The 24838-nt window shown below is 42.6% G+C and overlaps 1 protein-coding gene across 3 annotated transcripts in view; it reads right to left on the bottom strand.

Moving 5' to 3' along the window:
• RPAP1 (RNA polymerase II associated protein 1) overlaps positions 1–24838 on the bottom strand; it is a 207663-nt gene that overhangs the window by 33075 nt on the left and 149750 nt on the right. For all 3 annotated transcript variants that reach the window (XM_033952096.1, XM_033952094.1, XM_033952095.1), the window contains exons 12-17: positions 24611–24802; positions 12723–12857; positions 9781–9960; positions 8489–8646; positions 6777–6956; positions 4326–4527 (exon numbers count right to left, since the gene is read on the bottom strand). In XM_033952096.1, the coding sequence (XP_033807987.1) occupies positions 4326–4527; positions 6777–6956; positions 8489–8646; positions 9781–9960; positions 12723–12857; positions 24611–24802 (1047 nt within the window). The remainder of the gene's footprint in view (positions 1–4325; positions 4528–6776; positions 6957–8488; positions 8647–9780; positions 9961–12722; positions 12858–24610; positions 24803–24838) is intronic.

Genomic DNA, 24838 nt, shown 5'->3' with positions numbered 1-24838 from the left:
ATTTATTTTCTTGTATACCGCCCCACCAGTAATTCTAGGCGGTTCACAACAGCGAAAAAAGCAAGACATTTCAATTGGAAATACAATCTTGAACACACTACATTCTAATATATCAATTAATATAACATAAATAAAAATTGAATTTTAAAAATACTCAACTATTAATACATCAATAACAAAAACTGCTATGATAAAAGTTCGGAAATAAAAACTGTTAGAAAACACATCCTAATAAAAAAGGCACCATGATAACATATACTCAGCATTCTTGTTTATCAAATAGAAGGGTTTTTAATAATTTTCTAAATACAGTGGTACCTTGGTTTACAAGCATAATTTGTTCCAGAAGCATGCTCTTAAACCAAAACACTCGTATATCAAAGCAACTTTTCCCATAAGAGTTAGTGTAAACTTGAACAATTCGTTCCACATCCCCAAAAACTTAATTACCATTAGGGACACTTCCACTTCTGCCTCTGCCACAGACCTATCCACACGGCTCCTCCAATTCTCCTCCTCTGCTGCTGTTCGCTGCCTCTCACTGCGGGTGGTACTGGCTGTAAGCAAACCACCGCCGCCGCCACAGAGCCCGACTGGACACTGTTGGCTCTGCCGCTCCCAGACGCTGCCCCCCTCCCCCCCCCGGATGTCACTACCCCCTCTGCTGGGACTCTCAGGTGCTGGCTCACTCCTGCCGGACGCACCCCGACTCCCATGCTCCACCCGAGGCCACCGGTGCTGCTATCGCCTCTTTCCCCCCCCCCTCTCCAACTGGCCCTATCCTTACCCCTGCACTGCTGGTGATAGAAAGTGCCTGCCACCGGTCTGCTGCTGAGCCTTGAGCATCTGCGCATGCTCAGGCCTTCTGAATCTCATCCTCTCCGAGATTCTCATGAGATCTCGAGTCTCATGAGAATCTCAGTGAGGATGAGATCCAGAAGGCCTTGAGCATGCGCAGATGCTCAAGGCTCAGCAGTAGACTGGCGGCAGGCCTTTTCTAACTCCGGTGGCACACGGGTAAGGACAGGGCCAGTCAGTAGATGGGGAGGAGCCCTTTCTAACTCCGGTGGCACACGGGTAAGGACAGGGCCAGTCAGTAGATGGGGACAAGACGATCGTGAAGGGAGGGAGCAGCGCCGGTGGCCGCGTGGACAGCAATACTGTTGATTCCCACATTTGGGTCGGGTCGGGTGGGGGCTCGCAAATTGAGTCAATGCTCGGTTTGCGAGTCAAAAGTTTGCTGAGTGTTTTGCTCGTCTTGCAAAACACTCACAAACCGGGTTACTCATAAACCAAGGTTTGACTGTATAGGGTATGAATAAGCTTGGACAATCAATTGGCTCATCCAAGAATTCATCTTGCCCGCCTGATATTCCAGTGTCTTATCCAATGTCAATAACAAGGTTTTCCCATCTATTGGAAGTTTCAGGTTCATTGGGAGCATTCCTCACTGGTGTAGATAGAGTGGAAGGGCTGCCTAGCCTTGAGAAGGAAGTTACACTGAGCCCTCCTAACTGGACTCCTCCTCAGCTGATTGCTTCGAGCTCACCAATACATGGTGAGATTACCCTTTGGGATGGATTGTCCCAAGAGGGAAAAGGAGCACATGGGCTTTGTCTGAGGGAGGACTCTGGTATGCAGGAGGTTGAAGGGACCGGGGTTATACTCAGTCCTGGAAACCTTTCATTGCCAGCTAAATGCCCTCAGTTTCAGAACTTCATCAGAAGACTGGGTCATGCTATGGCTGCTGAGGCTAGAGAAGGAGGAGAATCTTTTCCAGTGGTTACTCTAGGGGCCATATGGAGATCCATTACTGACTTGAAGACTACAGTGAGTACCAGAATTGATCAGGGGAGGGTGAGCTTAAAACTGTGACTAAAAAGCCTGTGGAGCTAGAGAGTTATACCCAGAAAGAGGGGATATTAATTATCAAGAGATGAAAGAAAGTAGGTGAGCTATAGAAAGGTTCAAAAACTTTGGTGCAGGATTGTCTTAATATGCATTGGAAACAAGAGCAGCTTCAGAATAACTTCCAAGTTTCCAAGTTTATTTACATTTTAATATACCGACCATCATCGTGTATCTGGCCGGTTTACAAAGCTAAAAACATTAAAATAAATTTAAGAATGGGGGTAAAAAGAAAAGATTGGACATTGAATAGATGAATACGATGACGTATGCAAGTTTGAGAGAGGGGGGAGGGAAATTTTGTAATTACATCATTAAAAATAAAAATAAATGAGGGGAAGAGGGGGAGAAAAAGACACAAGGGGGGTCACTTCTTAAAAGCAGTTCGTTTTTTATACTGCTGTGCTGTTGAAAGGAAGTATTGTTAAACGCTATGGTATACGTCTTAGAATAAGAAAGTTTTTAGTTTAGTTTTGAATTTATCAAGTGAATTTTCTTGGTGAAGTTGAGATGGCATGGCATTCCATAGGGTTGGAGCTGTAACAGAGAAATTAGTGTTTCTGGTGTAATAAAATTCCTTGAGACTCTTAAAACCTCCCTTGGGTTTCTCATGTATCATCTAGAGATTTATTAAAGAAATATATTAGGGAAATTTTGAAGATGCCTGTAGATGCAATTCCCCCAGAGGTTAAATTATATTAACTGCCATTTAAGAAAAACAGAATGGAGATTTAGTGGAAGGAAGAGAGATATTACCAAATTAACCTGTATCACTAGATAGTTTCCAAATTTATTTGTCACTTGATATACTGTCTATCAAGGAATGCCTAAATAATTTAGAATACTTTTATAATGAATATATGCTTAAAAGAAACATAAAACAATATTGCTTAAAAGAAATTGTAATTAAAAGTCTTAATATAATTGAAATTTTGGAAATTTCCTTAGACCCAGGGGAAGATTGAGCAATTCTACTGGTTTCTTTTGTATTTGTATTTCTTTTGTATTTGAAACTGATAAGAATCATGTTTTGATCTCATATTTTAAACATCATGCAGAGTTACTTTTAGGAAAAGAGATCAGGTGTTAGCAAGGAGCATCAGAGATGTTTCCTGGCCTTGCATATTAGAGTGATATAAAATGGTGGAATGTTCATTCTTAGATTTCTTGTAAAATGTTTTGTTAAATTTCAAGGTGTTCAATGTTTTTGGTGTTTTTTTTAATCCTAAAAAACAAATGTGTCTGTTTTTCTAGATAGGTTTGCCATTCAAATTGGTGTGACCTCTTAGCATATGGAGCACTGTGTTAGATAGTTAAGTTTATAATTATCAGCCTTTTACAGTTGTTTTTTATGGAAGGGTTTATTCTCTTCTATAATTTCCTTTTAATTTGCCTTCTAGATATCTGTAGGATGTAGCCTTTCTAAAACAAAGGACAAACTTCCCCCCCTTTTACTAATAAATAGCACAGGTTTTAGCGCCGGCAGCGGCGGCAACTACTCCGATGCTCATAGAATTCCTTTGAGCGTCGGAGTAGTTATCGCTGCTGCCGGCATTAAATCCACGCTATGCGTTAGTAAAAGAGGGGGAAAGTTTATTAAATGTTTTGATATAATTTGATTTCCTGTTAAATCATCTTTTGACAATTGATCTTTGTAGCACTCAATAATTTGCTTGTAATTATTGTGAATAATTCTAATAAATAAAAAATGTTAAAATATATTTATAAGAATTCCCATGCCGAGTCAAACCAACAGTCCACTAAACCCAGCATTTGGTCTCTCTCTCTTTCTCTCACACCTTGTGTTGCTTGAAAAAAAAAATTTTTTTTAATTTGTTTTTAAATTTGCTACTACTTCATTTCATGGAACGACTTCTAGATCTAATGCTATTTAAAAGAGTTAATAATCATTCCCTTGTTACTTGTTCCACTCCATTCCTGATATTTATTATCGTATCCCTTCTGTGTCATGTCTTTGGAGCCCTAGCCTATATGAGTACCTGATTGTAAAACCACTTAGATAACCTTGATAAGCGGTATATAAAATCCTAATAAAACTTGAAAACTTATCTGATTAATGATCAAATTTTATGGTACAGTTTTCATAATTACTTAAAATGTTTGTTCAACTTTTATGACTGTGACTATGTAAACCATATAGATATACAATACATAAATTTTTAAATAAATAAATTATCTTACTGCTGTAATAGTTTATTTCCTATGTTTGACTTATCCTTGCTGTACACTGTCTTGAATTAATTTTTAAATAAATCCTAATGAATAAATAAATCTACGAAGGACAATCTTAAAATACTTCATGTTACTTGACCTCCTTCCGCTTTTGTTGCCTGCAGAGAAATATGGTTGATACATAGCGTGAGCCAACAGTAGAGCTACAATGCGCTGTCACCCACCTGACGGCTGCAGGCACTATAATAGGCTCCAAGGTAGATGATGAATGTTGATGTTAGAGGTTGAAGAGTCTCCCATGTATCTGAGCAACTGATCTTATGCAAGGATCTCTTCAGGTAGGCTTCAAGGTTGGGCTTGAGTCCTGATACTTGTATCCACTTGACTGGCGGAGGTGGGTATTGTGGCCCCTCATTCAGGCCACTGCTGCAATGCCAGGAAACACCAGATTTAAGAGCAATTTTCTGTTGGGTATCATAGACAGCTCACCTTCACCACGTTAGAAAAAAGGGCACTCATATATTGCTAAAGCCTTTAAAGGTTTAAACCAGTGTCTCTCAAACTTTCTCGAGCCAGGGCACACTAAAGGTAGTGGCCACGGCTTGAGGCACCCAGAGGTGCGCGGACGTCGCCGTGACAACATCATGCCAACGTCAGCGCATGTGCAGAGCCCTCCAGATGGGCCCTGACACGCCAATAGGGGGTGCCAGCAGGGAAGAGGGCCAGAAAGAAGGAGAGGCACTGGCACCAGCTGATTGCCTACAGCAATGTTTCTCAACTACTTCAAGCTAAGTACCCCCTAACAAATATCAACTGAGTACCCAAACCACAGACCTCCCTAGGTCCACCCAAGCTCTTCCCCAGATCCCATCCCTTTTACTAACTGTAATTCAATTTTTTCCTTTCATTTTTCATATACACAGCAGATATAAATTCTCAAAACTGACACATTTCAATCACTATATTTGAAAATAAAATCATTTTACCTACCAGCGATCCTCTGCAAGCTGCTGTAATTAGCTTTAAAGGTGAGACCGGGGGGAAGCCGAAGGATGCTAGAGAGAAGGGGGAAACATGCAGGCCTTCGGCGAATCGGGCAGCGCTGGCACTATACCACGTAGGGAAATCAGCTGGCAGGCACCTCTCTTCCTCCTCAGTATGCCGCGGCACACTTGGAATCTCAGGAGGCACACTAGTGTGCCTCGGCACACAGTTTGAGATACACTGGTTTAAACTATAACACTTAAAAAATATATATCTATAATAATAAAATGCTAGCCGCGCATGCGCACTCGCACCACATGTTCCCTGATCCTTGTTGTGTCGGCACGAGTGCGCATGCACGTACTACGTCACCAGCCGACGATCGCCTCCACAAGCCCGCTCCCAGCCAGCCGACGATCGCCTCCACAAGTTTCCACAAAGAGTGCCTCCTGCCCCCCCCCCTCTCCGGGACGAAACGAGAACTGGAGCCGGGCCGCCCTCCGCAACAGACCAGAGGAGTCCGAGTCCTTTGCCATCCACCCCCCTTCCCTTCCCGCGGACCCAACTACGAACCCGGCGATTCAAGCAGCGCGTGCAGCAGTCTTCACACGTTGCTTCGGGCCCTTCTACTGCCCTGATTTGCTGTGCCGCGTCTCTGATGATGTCATCAGGGACATGCCAGAGTAAATCAGGGCAGTAGAAGGACCCAAAGCAGCGTGTGAAGACTGCTGCACACGCTGCTTGAATTGCCGGGTTTGTAGTCGGGTCCGCGGGAAGGGAAGGGGGGGCAGCAAGGACTCTATCCGAGTAAATAAAAAACTCTGGGGAGAACGGCAGAGACCGGCCCTGTACAGGGAGGAGCAGGAAGAGGTGCTGATGGACAGTGGGGGAAAAAATGAAGGGAGGCCTACTGCTGGACAGGGGAAGCAGGAAGAGGTGCTGATGGACATGGGGGGGGAATGAAGGGAGGCCTACTGCTGGACAGAGGGAGCAGGAAGAGGTGATGATGGACAGGGGGGGAAAAAAGGAAGGGAGGCCTATTGCTGGACAGGGGGAGCAGGAAGAGGTGCTGATGGACGGGGGGAAATGAAGGGAGGCCTACTGCTGGACAGGGGGAGCAGGAAGAGGTGCTGATGGACGGGGGGGAATGAAGGGAGGCGGAAGAGGTGCTGATGGACAGGGGGGGAATGAACGGAGGCCTACTTCTGGACAGGGGGAGCAGAAAGAGGTGCTGATGTGTCCATCATTTTACATCCAGGGGAGGTAAAATAAAGGGAGAAGGGCTGCTGCTGGATAAGGGGAGCAGTGAAGGTGTGGTGGTGGTCACAGGGGAGGTAAAAAGAAGGGAGAATGGACAGGAAAAAGCGGCTAAGGAGACAGAGAGAGAAAGAAATAAAGACAGACACACACATATATTCTAGCACCCGTTAATGTAACGGGCTATAAAGCTAGTAGATATAGTATATATATATATATAAACTTTATTTAGCCATTCAAAAACAGTACAATCATTGAATCCAAAAACAGTAAACAATCCAACAGAAAAGAGTACAATAAACCATGATGTACCCAAGTTCTTTGGCACAAGGATATTGGATTTCTAACTACCACCAGATTCCACTCCCCCCTTCTCACCACACACTGTATTAACAGGAAGTCTGACCAAGCTACACAGATGTAAATCTATATACCTGCTAAGGTGTTCATGCAGCTCTGAAGTACAACCTGCTGTGAGTGTCACATTGGTTAGCAGAGTGACTACTGCTGCTGCCCGCTGAATGTAGAGCTGGGATAAAGAGTTGTCCTTGCAGCACTTACTGATGAGGCCAGGAAAGGACTGCAGAATCTGTACCAGCACTGGATACAGGTCACTGAGGTTTACAGTAAGGGGATGTGGCAAAGAGCATAGAAAAGAAGAAAAGAAAAAAACTAAGGTGATAATGGTCTTTTAACACTGTAGGGCATTGACACTAACTTAAAAAAAGGACACAATGTATACCTCTTTTCCTAAATACAACCCACTAGTTGAATATTCTCAAAAATGGTCTTTTCATCCTCTTTATTGCTCAGTTTAAAACCTTAAAAGTTTGCCTAGATACCAATGGATCTTCGTGTACCTTTTTATTTATTACTGTCACATTATCCTGCAATCATCATAGAGGAAAAAGAAACATCTAAAACCAAAGGGAGTCATGTTAAACCTGCCCCAGAGCTACATATACAACTTAAGGCATCCCAAACTAATACATGTTCCCAGATGGATGAACATAGCTGATGTGGGCAGACTGCAAATGTGTTAGGACATCCTGTGTCCACCCAACTCTATAGCCCTTTCATCTGATTCCACCTTCCTTCCTTTCAGAAAGACGTTGAAGACACAACTGTTTGTGGAGGCTTTTTATAAAAAACTATTTGGTCGACATATTCAATAAGAATACTAAGCTGTGGTTATTGCACTTTATTTAATGGGATGGCTAATGTGTAAATTCATTGGGCTTGCGACATTATTTTAGAAGGATGAAATTACCATGTAATTGCAATGTTATTTGAATGCATTTTGTAAATGTACTGTTCATGAATTATGAATGTTTTTTCAATTATTAACCGCTTAGTTTTAGGTGGTCTAAAAATTTTATAAATAAATAAATTTCACTCTCAAAATCACAGCTCTAATAGCCATAATAAAATCGATGACCCCCCCGACTCGAGTTTCGTAGACTCTTCCTCAGGAGGGGACACCTCTAACGGTACAAGCCGTTAGAGGTGTTCCCTCCTGAGGAAGAGTCTACGAAACTCAAGTCGGGGGGTCATTGATTTTATTATGGCTATTAGTTCCTCACTAGAGCATGTTTAAGCACTGGCACTTTATTCATCTATGGTTATTGATAACATCTTCTATCAACCACTCGCCATATGAGATAAGTGAATTTATTATATCTTTCACAGTTTGTTTACAGCGAGTGGTTTTGGGACCATAAAGGGCGATGATGGTTCCACAATAACCATAGTCTGTTGATACCATAGATTAAACGGTTATGGGTCTGAGCACTTTACAAACATAGTTTGGCATATATTTTTTAACTTTTAGAGCTGTGATTTTGAGAGTGAATTTTATGGTATCATCACAGATTAAAAAAATTATCTCCCTATAAATTTGAGCAGAAATAAATAAATAACATTTGAATTCAGCAATGACATATTCTGAAGAGCAACTGGAAGAATGGCTCACTTCTGACAATCATCACTAGAAGAGAATTGAAGAGTGCTAAAAATACCATAGAGATTCAGCAATAAAAATGTCACTCCTACAAAAGCTGAGGGAATCGCTCTTGAAATGCTCCTCATCCTGCTTCCCTTCCTCCCACTCCCCACCTGCTCTCTAGCAGAAACAGCAGCATCATACCTATAGAGATCACAGGCCTGGGCATAACCAGCAGCCAGGGCCCAGAGCCGGAAAGCCTCGGTGCTCAGCCTTACTGCTTCTTCGTGCTGCAGAGGTAGATCCTGTGGCTCCTCTACCACAAACCTGCTCAGGTAACACTTCAGATCAAACTTATTAAGCTGTTAAAAACAAATTAGAAATTCCACAATAGGACAGAAATGTGCAACCACAATCACAAATATAAATCCTACCCACAATCCAGGGATTTTCTTGCAAACTGGAGTTTATCAGATCAGGTTCACAAGAATAAGAACACTGGAAATTAGTTATGTTACATTACATTAGTGATTTTTATTCCGCTTGTACCTTGCGGTTCAAAGCGGATTACATAAGAAGAGAACTGGACATTTCCAGGAGGGTACATGACATTGGAGAATACAGATTGAGGGTATAGACTTAATAACATTGGAAGATAAATCAGGTTACATTACAAACGTCTCCAAAATGTTCAGAATTTAGATAATCCAGGACTGTGCAAACTTAACACATCTTGACAAGCAACACGAAGAAGAACATTAGGCCAATACATGCTGCCTCTTTTATAAAGCCGTGCTAGCAGCTGCCGCGCAGCAACAGCCCCGAAGCCCTTTAAATCTCTATGGGCTTTGGGGCCATTAGTGCAGGGCAGCCGCTAGCGTGGCTTTGTCTAAAGAGCCCATGGTTTTTTCCGATAATCTTCTCAATGTTATAAAACCAAAATAATAAGTTCAACTATTTATAGCCATACACAACCCATACTTAAAATCATGCTCTTCTGAACCATCATGAAGTGATCAAAGAATCTGATTTGCAATTGGGCAGCAGCATTTGAACTAGCTTGTTGCTTGTAAAGCTTGGGTGCAATGTCGTGGCATCTTTAAATGATGAGCAAGCTACTCTTCTTTTCCACCTCTTACCAGCAATGCTCCCTCTAAGGGCTCCTTTTACGAAGCCGCGTTAGCGGTTTTAGCGCACGCAGCTTTTTAGCGTGCGCTAAACCCACCCTACATGGCTAGAACTAACGCCAGCTCAATGCTGGCGTTAGCGTCTAGCGTGGCCGGCAGTTTAGCGCGTGCTATTACGGCTTCATAAAAGGAGCCCAAGGATTGGTCAGGTGCATGCAAATTGTTTCTCATATGAGTGACAAGTTCTAAAAACCAACAATTTCCCAGATTTGCAAGAATTTTTGTGAGCAATCATGTAAAGTCTGTGAGTGACACTCCTAGAATATGAACAATTGTTTACATGTTCCGCTTAGAGAGAACATAGCTTACCAGTCTTGCTGACACGCTGCGACTTGCATACACTAAAACACGGAGCAGTCTCATAGCAGCGGCACAAGGAATTCCATGGAGGCTGTTCAGCACCTCTCTCTCTCCTACGGCTGGGAGGCTCCACTGAGAGGGCAGAAACTCCCGTATCACAGTCTCCAGGAGACGAGGGCAGTCTAGGATCTAGAGAGAGCACAACCAGTAACCTGAATAAAGGATATAAATGTCTCAAGAATGGAGGGAGAATTAGTGCCTGGGAGAGGAATATAGCTTCTTATTTGCAAATATGTCTACTTTTATTTATCAATCCAAACAACTAGTTCACTGTGAAACATGTTCACCACCACCTAAAATACCATAATGATGTCTAAATAACAGGAGGAAAAGCCTCATAAGCTAAGAATGGCATTGCAATTAAATCAGTACCACAAAACACTTACAATCATAGGCTTAAAAATCTCCTGATCAATTGTGAACAAAAGTTTTTTAACATTTTAACTTTTAACTGATCATAAAATTATTGCATCACTTAAGGGCTCAAATCAATAGCATGAATGCCCCACTCTGACGATGGCCAGCGTTTCATAGCCCTTGCTCAAGACACTGATAATGTCATTTATTTATTTATTCAATTTTCTATACCATTCTCCCAAGGGAGCTCAGAACGGTTTTACATGAATTTATTCAGGTACTCAAGCACTTTTCCCTGTCTGTCCCGGTGGGCTCACAATCTCTCTATTGTACCCGGGGCAATGGGGGGATTAAGTGACTTGCCCAGGGTCACAAGGAGCAGCGTGGGTTTGAACCCACAACCTCAGTGTGCTGAGGCTGTAGCTTTAACCACTGCGCCACACTCTCCCCACATATAGGGCATCCACCACATAGTCAATCCCCGTAATGACTAGCTGGGAGCACACTTCGTCGTCCATGCTGGTAATCCAAAGGACTCTGGTATAACAAGCACGTGCCCCCAGAATCCCTTAAATTTGACTTACTTAGACAACACCCCCCCTTCCAATTTTCCCCATAGGGAATAATGGGCTATAGTCACTGTGGCTTTTGCTGTATGTCAGCTTTGCTGTAGTCTGCCTGAAGGAAAGGACTTTTCTGCCTCAAATTCCTCAGTGCCCTCTACTGAAAATCTTTGGACGGCCAGTCGGAATAGACATCAACTGAGTATACCACCCCCAGGGAACCATGCAACGTGATGGGAGTAGATTAACATGTAGCCTCCCTGATACCCAAAAGGTTGTTACACAGGAGTCCTTCAGCCTGTCTCTGATACCTCTGATAGACAAACATGCAAGTGGGCTCCTAGAGGAACAGACACTGAGCCTCACTGGATCACTAATCAGGCTAGCTTCACAGGTACACCTAGGGGTTGCCCTGGGAGCAGCAGCCCACTCTTGTGGGTCCACATCCTCTCCCAGGCGGAGTAAACCCTAAGAATGGTGACCTCCTGGCACCGAAGCCATGCAAAAAAAGCTGAAAATGCTCGAAAATGAGAAAATAAAATCTGAGCAGAGTAGAACATACCTTCTCAGTTCGCTAGCAGAAGGAAAAACTGAAAAGAGCACTATATTCTACTGGATGAGGTGAGGAGAGAAAGATGTGATTGACATTCTTCTGCACAGTTTGTGACTATAGATGGATACCACCTAAGGTAAAGACCCCTGCACTGATGTAACAGAAACAGCTTTGGCATTGTCTTAGCCACCCTTAGGGAGCCCTCTGGGGCTTCCCAATGTTCCATAATTAAAACTGTGGTATCTGGATGCGAGGGAAATAATGAAGTCTGAGCCTGGGAAGCACTTGTAACCAAGCACTTTGTAGCCACAGTCTGCGGAGAATCCAGGTTTAACTCCTGCAGTGACTCCAGAATAAGATCCAGCAATGCAATTGCCTTAAACAGGCAATGTACTGTCGGGTCCTCCCCCTAATCAAAGGGGGACTACTGTCTCTTGACCTCTGTTCTCTGTCCAAGACCCTGAATCACCCTAACAATTTAAGTAGGCTTTCCACACTAAACTGACAAAATCTAGGGTAAAGCCCTGACTAGAGAACCCGAAGCACCCTTTAAGACTTCTCTTTGCCTTCTTCTGGGCTCCATAGAATCCACGCACCTATGCTTCGCCAGATTTCCTTCCAAAGGCTCTGGAGAGGTTCTTTTCCCAGAACAAGGAGTCCTCTGCAATCCACCAGCCTTAGCGGTACTAGGAGAGGCTAAGCCCAAAGCCCTAGCCACTCCCTCAAGTGTGCCGCAGCACATGGCTGCTCTTGAGCTGGTCATCTAGCACAAATCTGGCATGATATAGGTGTATCCCTACAAGAGGGGTCCATCCCAAATGAAATCAAGGGTTTTTCAGACAGATGGAAGTTTTTCAGAGGGGCAAGACCAGCAGAGTTAGCAGTGGCACAGGCAAGTAACAATGACAAACCAATTTCATTATTTTGCCACAGTGGCTCTGTAAAAGTGGCAGCAAGCAGGTGGATAGGAGGGAGGGGGAGGTTCGAGGTTGGGGCAGTGCCCTTATTCAGGCTCTGCGTCTCAGAGATTTTCCCAGAGCTACAGGCAGAGGTTCTTAGATGCAAGGCGTAACCAGCCTTCCTCCAGCCTCCTGTTCGGCTACCTCTGCCATAAAGGCACAATGACGCTAAGCATATCAGGGGCAGACTCTCAGCATCTCTGCACTCAGGACTGGGTGTGCATCTTGGCCGACCAGTGGGTTCTGGACATTATTCAGTCCAGCTAGAAGCTGAATTTGTCCGACCCTTAACAGACTGGTTTGTTGCTTCCCCCAGCCCATGAGGCGTTTATAAGGGTATGGGGTTTATCTGTTTCTTCCTAATCTTGCTGTCTCTTTTCCTCTTCCCCCTCTGTCATTCCTTTGCAATCTTTAAAAGCAACCCTCACACATCACACACACACACACACATGTACCTACCTTATGGCAGGCTTCCAATGAGTGTCTAGCCACACGAGTGAGAATATCTAATGTGTCCAGCACCACCACTGGAACAGGACGAACCACTTCTAGAATATATCTGAGTCGATGAAGAAGTTTTGTTTTCAATAATCCCTGTGAGAAAAGAGCTAATGAGTTATATGCTCGGCTTTTACAAACAGCACTCAACTGATTGTTAGGGGCATGACTAAAAAGAGAAGAGGAGACATATAAAGGAGCAGATGTAGAAAAACATGCAGAAAAACTGGCTCAGTGTACCAGTTCTTTTTTTTTTTTTCTTTTTTTTAATCTTTATTCCTTTTTATTTCTCTCAACAAGTGTACAATATTATTACAATTAATTCACATAACTCACTTGACATTCTTACACAACATGTTTTAATTCCCCCCCACCCACCTCCCATCCCTTCCCATATCAATAAAATAATCTATCCAAACATATACATACTTAGACATCCCTCTTCCTTAATACAATTAATCATACTTTAACCTATCCCTCCCCCCACCCTTTCTTCCTCAAACTCTTTTTTCATTTTATTATATACATTAATGCACAACAAATATATCTCATCATAGTACATATATCCCCTAATATTTCATAACAACATATTTCCAATAATTTTACTCCCTTTCCTTTTCTATTCATACATATATACCATGTTTCTTATATCCATTAATCAGTTGAAATATACCGCTATTTAATTGGATTATCCTATCCCCCCCACCCACCCCCATTTCTACAAATTATCCCCTAAGGAAAAAGAATAAATCTTAATCATTATAATATTCAATTAATGGCCTCCACACCTCCTGAAACCTTTTAAAATGCCCCCTCTGTACTGCAAGAAATCTTTCCATCTTATACATATGGCATACTGAGTTCCACCAAAAACTACAATTCAGTCTAGAACAGTCTTTCCAATTAGTCGTTATTTGCTGAATTCCCACACCAGTAAGAATCATCAGTAATTTATTGTTTGCTGCAGATATTTGGCATTTATCCCTCATGCACATTCCAAAAACCACTGTGTCATAGGACAATGCCACATGACTCTCCATTATTAGGTTAACTTGATCCCAGATTGATATCCAAAATGCCTGAATACATGGACAATAAAATAAAAGATGGTCTAAAGTTCCAACTTCAATTTTACAATGCCAGCATCTATTAGACTTAGAGCAATCTAATTTTTGTAATCTAGTAGGGGTCCAGAATGCTCTATGCAACAAAAAGAACCATGTTTGCCTAATAGATGCCGACATCGTACCTTTAATTCTCCAAGACCAAATACGTGGCCATTGAGATGCATTAATCTGATGCTTAATCTCAATGCTCCAAATATCTCTTAATCCATTTTTTGGTTTCTTATTCAAATAATTAGATATAATTTTATACCACTTTGCGGCCTGGTGTCCCAGAAAATCTGCCTCAGTGTACCAGTTCTATCACAAAATTACTGACCCAAAAATATCAAGCCATGCTATAAGCAATAAACAAGAAAATTACTGCTATGTTAAAAATGCAGCAGTAACCTGCAGTTCAACTGAAACTATCACTCTTCCTGTTAGTGCTTGAGCAAAGTCTGGTTCTGGGACTGGCAAGAAGGGTGACTAAATCAATCAATCAACAAACTAACAAATAAATAAATGTTGCCAAAGGCTTGCTTCAGTCCTTATATCTCCCCTCCTGGTCCAAATGGACCCCTCCCCTTCCCCCTACTTAAAGAAATGCTTCCTTGATGTCTAGTGGCACTCCACACCCACTCTGTGAAATGATCATCCCCCCACTCCTTTCACTGACTTTAAAAATCTCTGGTGTTAGCGGCACCACCCCCTCCCAAACTGAATTGACAACTGAATTAAAAAAAAAAAAAAATAGAAAAGGAAAAAAAAAGTTGTTTAGTTGCCCCCCTATCCCTGACTCTTCTCTCCTAGTCTTCCCAACACGGTTCATAGACAACAACGCGGAAGACAAAGGTGCGCGCCGACAACTGAGCGCAAGACGGAGGCACACGCCGAAGAAAATTACTGTTTTTAGGGGCTCCGACGGGGGGTTTTGTTGGGGAGCACCCCCAGTTTACTTAATACAAATCGCGCCAGTGTTGTGGGAGGTTTGGGGGGTTGTAACCCCCCACATTTTACTGTAAACTTAACTTTTTCCCTAAAAACAGGGAAAAAGTGAAGTTTTCAGTAAAATGTGGGGGGTTACAATCCCCCAAACACCCCACAACGCGGCGCGATCTGTATTAAGTAAAGTGGGGGGTTTCCCCCCACGCCCCCCCGTCGGAGCCCTAAAAACAGTAATTTTCTTCGGCGCGCGCCTACGCGCTGTGCTCAATTGTCTGCTCACGCCTTTGTCCTGGCGCGCTTTTGACCTGACACCTCCCAACACTCATACCTGAATGAAGCAGGAGAGATGCCCACTCACTCCTGCCTCAGTGCTGCCAACTTTGAAAATGGTGTGACGCCCAGTAGTTTGCCATAAAAGGAATGATTTTCCCATATTTGGTAATCTATTATACTGCAGACTGACTCTACCAGTACAAACCAGGGTGCACCACACAGTAGCAGTGCTGGAGGCAGCAGCAAATCAGCATCATTCCTGCCTCTTCCAGGTAAAAGAGTTGGAAGGGAGACTAGAAAAGGGGTCAAGGGATCAGGGGGTTAAAGAATGCTACAAAACACTAGAGGAAGTTTTATTCTGAAGCCCAGAATCTCAAAACTTTAACACCATCACTAAACTGTTTACTGACGGTTTAGCCTGTATGCATTTTAGCGGCAGATTATCAAAATGATCTCTGTCAACAGCAAGCTTTCTAACAGTCTCCGACAATGACATGCAAATGGACTCTTCAACACTGAAATGAGCCCTCCGGTGGATTCTTAAAAAATGCTGAGCAATTTTCTAAAAGCAGTGTTAGCATTTGGTGACAAAAATAAGCAATTGGTCCAGAGGTGCCGGTAAAGGCATGACAGTAGTGTCAGAAACTCATTCTCTCCCCTTACATCACAACACCCCTCCCCTGCAGCAATGGCAAGATGCACTGGGGATGGGAAGGCCCATTTTGAACGACAAAGGCCAGCTGGGAGGAGGGTATCCACATCCCTAAGGTCATCTACATAGAGGGAAGGGGAAGGGGACATCAGAGGCAAGGGGGAGGTGCTGTATGGCGGGGGGTGGACACTTGGCTAATAACATTTTTTCCTGGCAAACAGCACTAATAGAGAACAACGGAATCCAGAGGGACAACCAAAAACAGGGGAACAGACTGAGGACGAAACAGACACACCACAGGAGGAGGATGACCGAGACGAGGCTTGGGGTCTGGCAACTCACGAGGGGGCCAGGAGTGCCAAACCACGAGGAAAAACAGCAAAAAAGGCGAACAAACGGGACTTACTTTGCCTATACACTAATGCTAGGAGCCTAAGGGCTAAAATGGGAGAGCTGGAAATCCTAGCCAGCAAAAAGGGCCTAGACATAATTGGAGTCACAGAAACGTGGTGGACTGATGACAATGAATGGGATGTGGCTTTACCAGGATTCAAACTCTACAGGAGAGATAGGTCACACAAAAAGGGTGGAGGAATAGCGCTATATATCAAAGATTCCATACCTTCAACCAGGATAGAAACAACAGTAAGGGTGGACGACTTGGAATCACTATGGGTTAAGCTACCAGGAGGAACTGGAGCAGACATAAAATTGGGTCTGTACTATCGCCCACCTGGACAAACGGAAGAAATCGACCAGGATCTGGAGGCTGAACTGAGGCAGGTATGCAAAAGCGGAAGTGTGGTGGTGATGGGAGACTTCAACTACCCGGGAATAAACTGGAGTATTGGGCACTCAAACTACATGAGGGAGGCCAAATTCCTGGAGGTCACGAGGGACTGTTTCATGGAACAGCTGGTCACGGAACCAACACAGGGTGATGCCACTCTTGACCTAATCCTCAACGGACTAGGAGGACCCGCTAAGGAGGTGGCGGTACTAGCCCCACTAGGAAACAGCGATCACAACACGATCCAGTACAGGCTAGAAATTGGATCATCAAAGGTGAAAAGAACTACAACGACTGCACTTAACTTCAAAAAAGGGAATTATGATGCCATGAGGAAAATGGTGGGAAAGAAACTCAACGACAGCGCAAGGAAGATGGAGTCCGTAGAAAATGCCTGGACCATACTCAAGGGCACAGTGCACGAAGCACAGAACCTGTGCATCCCCAAGTACAGGAAAGGGTGCAAAAAAAATAGAACAAAAAACCCAGTGTGGATAACAAATGCAGTGAAAAAGGCGATAAGTGACAAGAAAGCATCATTCAAAAAATGGAAAAAGGACAAAACAGAGGAGAACCAAAAGGAACACAGAAAACACCAAAAGGAGTGTCATCGAGTGGTTAGGAAAGCAAAAAAAGAATATGAAGAGAGACTGGCAGGGGAAGCAACAAACTTCAAATCATTCTTCAGGTACGTTAAGGGGAAGCAACCAGCAAGGGAGGAAGTGGGACCCTTGGATGATGGGGACAGAAAGGGAGTGGTAAAAGAGGAAAAGGAGATAGCTGACAGGCTAAATAAGTTCTTCACGTCAGTTTTCACGAGGGAGGACACAACCAACATTCCGGAGCCCGAGGAGATCGTAAAAGGAGAGCAGGATGAAAATCTGGTCCAGCTAGAGGTGAGCAAGGTGGATGTCCTCAGGCAGATAGACAGGCTAAAGAGCGACAAATTGCCAGGTCCGGATGGCATTCACCCAAGGGTACTCAAGGAACTAAGGAACGAAATAGCTGAGCCACTTCGACAAATATGCAACCTATCCCTAAAAACTGGAGAGATTCCGGAAGACTGGAAAATAGCAAATGTCACGCCCATCTTCAAGAAAGGCTCAAGGGGAGACCCAGGAAACTACAGGCCGATGAGCTTGACCTCGGTCCCGGGAAAGATGATGGAAGCACTGATTAAAGACAGCATCTGGGAACACATCGACAACTATGGGCAGCTAAAGTCGAGCCAACATGGCTTCTGCAAGGGCAGGTCATGCCTCACAAACTTATTATACTTCTTTGAGGGGGTAACCAGCCAGGTGGATAAAGGGGAATCCATAGATATCATTTACCTTGACTTCCAAAAAGCCTTCGACAAGGTGCCACACGAAAGACTACTAAGGAAGCTATGGAACCATGGGGTGCAAGGGGAGGTCCACCGATGGATCAAAAACTGGCTGGCAGACAGGAAACAGAGGGTTGGAGTAAAGGGACATTACTCAGACTGGCAATGGGTCACAAGCGGAGTTCCACAGGGGTCAGTGCTGGGACCGCTCCTATTCAATATATTCATTAACGACCTGGAGGCAGGAACAAAATGTGAGGTTATTAAATTTGTGGATGACACCAAACTATATCGCAAGGTCAATAACATGGAGGACTGCGAAGATCTCCAAAAAGATCTGACAACACTGGAAAAATGGGCCAAAAAGTGGCAAATGAGTTTCAACATAGGGAAATGCAAGGTCATGCATATAGGGAAAAAAACCCCGATGTTCACTTACAAAATGGGGGGATCAGCGCTAGGGGTGAGCGACCTTGAAAGAGACCTGGGAGTGATGGTAGACACAACATTGAAGGCGTCGGCGCAGTGTGCCACGGCCTCAAGGAAAGCAAACAGAATGTTGGGTATCATTAAGAAGGGTATCACGACCAGGACAAAGGAAGTCATCCTGCCACTGTATCGTGCTATGGTGCGCCCGCACCTGGAGTACTGTGTTCAGTTCTGGTTGCCGTACCTCAAGAAGGACATGGAGGTACTTGAGAGGGTCCAGAGAAGAGCAACTAAGCTAATAAAGGGCATGGAGGACCTCTCATATACTGACAGACTGAAAAAGCTAGGGCTTTTCTCCCTGGAAAAGCGGAGACTTAGAGGAGACATGATAGAAACCTTCAAAATCATGAAGGGCATAGAAAAAATAGACAGGGACAGATTTTTCAAATTAAGGGGATCAATAAGTACAAGGGGGCACTCAGAGAAATTGAAAGGGGAGAGGTTTAGAACAAACGCCAGGAAGTTCTTTTTCACACAGAGGGTGGTGGATACATGGAACGCGCTACCAGAGGATGTGATAAACAGGAGCACGCTACAGGGGTTCAAAGAAGCTTTGGATAGGTACTTGGAAGACAAAGGGATTGAGGGGTACAGATAAGAGTAGAGGGATGGGATTAGAGGTAAGTTACAAAATTAATCAGGGACCACTATTCAGGCACTAGGCCTGATGGGCCGCCGCGGGAGCGGACCGCTGAGCAAGATGGACCTCTGGTCTGACTCAGCGGGGGCAACTTCTTATGTTCTTATTTGATTTAAACGTCTTTACCATATCTCCCCTCTCCCACCTTTCCTCCAAAGTAGACAGATCGAGATCTTTAAGTCTGTCCCCATATGCCTTATGATGAAGTCCACACACCATTTTAATAGCCTTCCTCTGGATCAACTCCATCCTTTTTATATCTTTTTGAAAGTGCGGCCTCCAGAATTGTACATAATATTCTAAATAAGGTCTCACCAAAGTCTTATACAGGGGCATCAATACCTCCTTTTTTCTACTGGCCATACCTCTCTCTAAGCAACCTAGCATCCATCTAGCTTTCGCCATCACCTTTTCAACCTGGGAAGGAGGGTTTTTGGGTGGGGAGGGGGGGGCACTAGAGACCAGGAAGTTTATTTTAATTTTTGGTGTGACATGGAGTCAGATTGGATCTGATACAGACTGCTGGGATTTGCTATGCCACCTCAGACTTAACGATAAATTTCTGGTGCTGTGCCTCCACGACAGACATCAGCACACAGCTGTACACTAATGCAGGATACCGCATACATTCAATTATGCTGTGCACCAATATCTACCATAAGAATTAACTTTGGCACAGAAACCCCTTTTAACATACCACAAACAAAAACAGACATTAACCGCACATCGCAGTGTGCAATAGCTTTCAGCACTAGCATTCCACTAGAGGGAATCTGAGCAGCTAAAAAGAAAGAACCTAGCTGATTTGCATAAGAGCTGCAAGTATTGCTGGGAGCTGTCCACTCACCCTGAGTGAGCTGTGGTGCTGAAAAGGACAGATCCCAGGCAGAGAGCTGGAAAAGCAGGAGCTGGGTGACCCTCTTGAAGAGGAATGCTAGCCTCTGGCCTAGCTCCCGGTAAGCTCTGAAAGCCACTGCTGACTGGCGCTGATAGGGGGCCTGGTGCAACAGAGTAGAGTGGCCAGGTGGGAATGGTGCAGTGGAGAATAGATGCCTATTATATAGGTCTGCGGGGACCTATATAAAGTAACAAGTAGTTGGAGGGCCCAGTAGAGCCTGGAGTCGAGGAAATGGCTCAGGCTTCACAACCAGTGATGGGACTGTTGAAGAAGAATCCAGATGGTAGGGACTCAAGAGGCCAAGGAGTGAGGAACTGGCAGTGGTCCCACAAAGAGAATCCTCAGTGCTCGCCTCTGCGATAAGACAACTGAGGGGCTGGGAGAGCCCTCAGTATGTGCATGCAGGCTAAGACGACTGAGCAACAGAAAAGCTGGAAGAGTCCAAGGCTAAGGGGGGAAGGACTGACAACTGACCAGCAGAGGGACCAGCTGGGATTGTGGCAACTAGCAGGGAGGCTGGTAATGGCACCGGTAACGGTCAGTGGATCTCTATGAGGCAGCCTGGTAGACCCTGGGAGCACAGGACAGAGGAGCACCCGGCGGAGGGACCACCTGGGATGGTGGCAATCGGCAGAAGGACCAGTAAATGGCACCGGAAGCTGCCATAAATTCTGCATCCTATTTGCTTTGGGTATCTGGAGGGTAGTTTTCAAAGTTGTTCTTGCGCTATGGGATCTGTGCTCTAGCGCCGGAGTTTTGAGCATTAGGCCCAAATGAGGGAAACTGCTATTTGACAGAGGCAAGGGTACTTTTGACTCTATATCGGGAAAGGAGGAGGGAGGGAAAAGGAGCCTGTTATGCCTATGGCCAGGAGGTAACTGAAACTCAGCATACTACGTGATGTCTCCTCAAGTCTGCTTATTTGCTATCCTGACCTCTTGACCAATGTGAACTTTGTTACCAAGAGCATACTGCGGGTGCTGTTTCATGTCTGTCTTCAACCTTGCAAGACCCATCTGCCGGGAGGCGTACCCTGTCTGTCCTCAACCTTGTTTATGCGCAGACTTGCAAAACAACTTACTTCAGCATCTTGGTGTGTGCACTGTGATAAGGAATAATTTGAACAGTGGTTAACCTCCCAGCTGGAAGATAAGAGGGGCACGTGTTGTTTTCTGCAGGGACAGCAGTGTGTTAGACAGGGCAAAGGTAGTGTGAAAAAAGGTATATAAGAAACACTGGGACGGTTACAAAATGAATCCAGCTGCAGCTGCGGGAACCGTGTACAGCGCCGACCTATTAATCGTCTGGGTTCCCGATCAGCATCAGGACAGAGCCTGGCAGACATGGTGAAGTGTTCTATTTTGTGTATATAGATATCCTTTACTTCTATCTTGTATATTATCTGATGTTTATCTGCATTATTTAGTATTATCTGATGTTTATGCAATAAAGGATCATATTACTCTGATGCTTTTCTTGGAGGTTACTTTTACACACCCTTGTTAGATAGATACGTGACAGTACAGAGCCCTAATCACTTATGTGTTCAGTTTGCATCTTTGAAAATTCATCCAATGTTTTGAATTTCATTCTTTGAAAAAACATGTATTGCTATAATGCTCGAAACAACTTCAGTATGATTGGCACAAGAGGCACCAACCACATCGTAGAGTTGTCCAGAAAAAACAAAAGTTGGAAAAACTGTGCAAATTAAGTTTAGTGTTTGATAAAAAAATATGTTTTTTTAAATTTTTTGCCCATCCTGGGGTCCCTCAAAGCTACTATTACATAAAGCTCTGTTTTTCTTAAAATTTGTTATTATTTTTGCTAAATGGATTAAATTTCTTGGTATTATAGTTATAACTTTTATGTTTTCACACTCAGCAATGATACATTTATAAAAAGACATTTTATGACAAGTCTGTTTTATTGAAAAAGAACAATAAATCTGTATAGAAACAGCACTATAGTCTCTAATATGCTTATTATAACAAGTGGGATCAGATTCCTTAGAACCCCACTAATACAGTGTTACAAGCACAAAAGAATAAGAAAACATTTTCCTGAAATGATAAGACATTTTATAACATTTAAGACAATGCCGTCAGTTTCTATGTTTCTATAGGGTGGGTCATTGGTGTGGGCAGACTAGATGGGCCGTGGCCCTTTTCTGCCGTCAGTTTCTATGTTTCTAACATTTTCCTCTAATAATGATAAGACATTTTATACAAAAATCTAGCAGCATTTATTAAATGAACCTTCAATATCTACACTTTATTGTTGAAAATAGAAATTTAACATACTTCACTAATATTTAAATACGTACACTTTGGTGTAGTCATCTACCAATGGCAATTCAAATACTCAAGCATTCAATGTTTTCTTGAAATAGGATAAAGCCTGCGATGCTGTTCAACTCCTTGCAACAAGGTGCTGAGTGAGGCCTTGTTGCAAAGAGTTGAACAGCATCGCAGGCTTTCAATAAAACAGACTATAATACCAAGAAAAGTGCTCCATTAAGCAAAAATAGCAAATTTTAATAAAACAAAGGAGTTTTAATTAATCAGTGGCTTTGAGGGACCACAGAATGGACTATAAAAAGTTTTTAAAAATTATTTTCTGATCAAAAAACAATCAAATTCATGAAAGAAACTTTAATTCGCACAGTTTTTTGAACTTTAGATTTTTCTGAACAACCCTAAGCACACATTTTGAAATTACCTTTATCATCAAAGGAGATTCAGGGTATTCCTTATTCAGATCGGGAACATAGTCTCTGCATATGCAGATGATATTTTGCTTCATTTGAGAAATCCTGAGACTACCATTCCAAGTTTGTTAGATTTAATTGAAAAATTCAGAAAATTTTCTGGATACAAAATAAATTGGAGTAAATCAGAGGTTCTTCCTTTAAATGTTCATTGTCAAAAGGGATTATTTGGTTCAATCCCTTTTCTTTGGAAGGAAGAAGGGATTAAGTATTTAGGAATTTGGATTCATAATACATTGGATGAGTCAATTAAAATTAATGAAAAGAAACTATTGTTGAAGGTCACGGAAATGCGTGAGCAATGTAACCCTTTATTTGTCTTGGTGGGGGAGAGTCCAAACAGTTAAAATGATGATTTTGCCTGTAGTTTGTTACCAAATGGGAATGTTGCCAGTATATTTTCAGAGGTCCTTTTATAAAAAGTTAAATAGTATTCTCACTAAACTTATTTGGCTAGGGAAAAAAGCAAGAATTGCTCTAGCATCTCTACAAAAATCAATTGCAGAGGGTGGGGTAAATTTTCAAAATTTCTATAGATATCATCAAGCCTATATTATGCGGCAAGGTATGTATTGGATCCTCCCTGAGCTCATGTAAACTCTGCCTGATTGGTTGTGGTTGGAATGGAAACTCGTGTCGCCACTGAGATTATGTCATGTTATGAGTATCAAGATGCCTAGATTATATAAGGACAATTGAATTTTATTAGATACTTGGGAAACTATAAAATTTGTAGATAATTTAACACCTATTCCTGTATATAAATCTACGTCTCAGACTATATGGCTGAACTCCAAGATTAAAATTGGCGGATTTAAGGTCATCTGGAAATATTGGATGATTGGAGGCATACACACTTTAGATGATGTTATTTCTGATGGTAAACTGCTTGATTTTTCACAATTGCGATGCAAATTTGGTCTTAATAAAACACAAAATTATAGATGGTTGCAGTTGAAGCAAGCCATTCAGGAAGGGTTCCCTGAATGAAAAAATTTGGAGGTTCAAAATAGCTTACTGGTCTTATGTTTTCAGGTAGACTTCCTGGGTCACCAGGCTGCTCAGTGGTATAAATTAATATCTGAATTTTTGAATAAGAAACCAAAAAATGGTCTGCGTGACATTTGGAGCATTGAGATAAAGCATCAAATTACTGCAACTCAATGGCCACGAATTTGGTCTTGGAGGTTGAGATGTACAATGTCTGCATCTATGAGACAAACATGGTTTTTCTCATTACATAGAGTATTTTGGACCCCAGTTCGTTTGCACAGAGTAGATAGTTCTAAATCTAATAGATGTTGGCATTGCCATCTGGAAGTTGGGACGTTAGATCATTTACTATACTATTGTCCTTTGATAATAAAATTCTGGAGATCGATTTGGGATCAGGTTAATAATTTATTAAAAAATCCAGTGGCACTGTCATATGATAACATTTTATTTGGAACATCAATGAGGGCAAAAAGTCAAATTTTGGAAAAAAATAACAAACTTTTGTTTATAATGATGGGAGTTGCCATGCAGCTTATTTTAAGAATTGGAAAAATTGGGATAGATTAAATTATTCATTCTAATGGGAATCCCTATGTTATATCTTTAAAATGGAAAAGTTTATGGCCATTCAGAAGGGTTACTATAAAAAAATTATGGAAGTTTGGGAACCATTAACTAAATATTGTAAAGACTGATTATTTGTATAAATTGGGAAAACATGCACATCCGGAGAGGGAGATATGTTTTGGCATTTGTTAAGAAATATAGAAGGGTTGATTATAAGTATTTTTATGAGGTGTTTGTAAATTGGAAAGTGGGTGGGAGAAAATAAGTCTTGTCTTTTTCTATTAAGTATATTGTGCTTTAATGATAATAATTTATGTAAATGTATCATCTTTTGTGCACAATTGAAGTTTTAAAAATGAATAAAGAATATTTAAAAAAAGAAAAAGAAAAAATTACCTTTATCACATCATAGCGTGCAACATCTGTATCTGCCTTGTATTCTTCCTTGTATTTTTTTCTTATTTCCTTCTCTGTAGCATTACTTTCAGGCTCTTCATCCTCCTCCTCCTCCTCCTCCTCTTCTTTATTGGGTAGGAAAGGGAAAACCATGGAACCCTGGTACCAGGAGAAAGTCTTGTCCAAGTATTCCTAAAATAAAGAAAGAATTCTCAACTACTCTTTTGC

This window comes from Geotrypetes seraphini, chromosome 7, assembly GCF_902459505.1.
Source record: "Geotrypetes seraphini chromosome 7, aGeoSer1.1, whole genome shotgun sequence".
NCBI lineage: Eukaryota > Metazoa > Chordata > Amphibia > Gymnophiona > Dermophiidae > Geotrypetes > Geotrypetes seraphini.
Note: the sequence above shows the minus strand (reverse complement) of the source record. Positions and strands in the feature narration are given on the sequence as shown.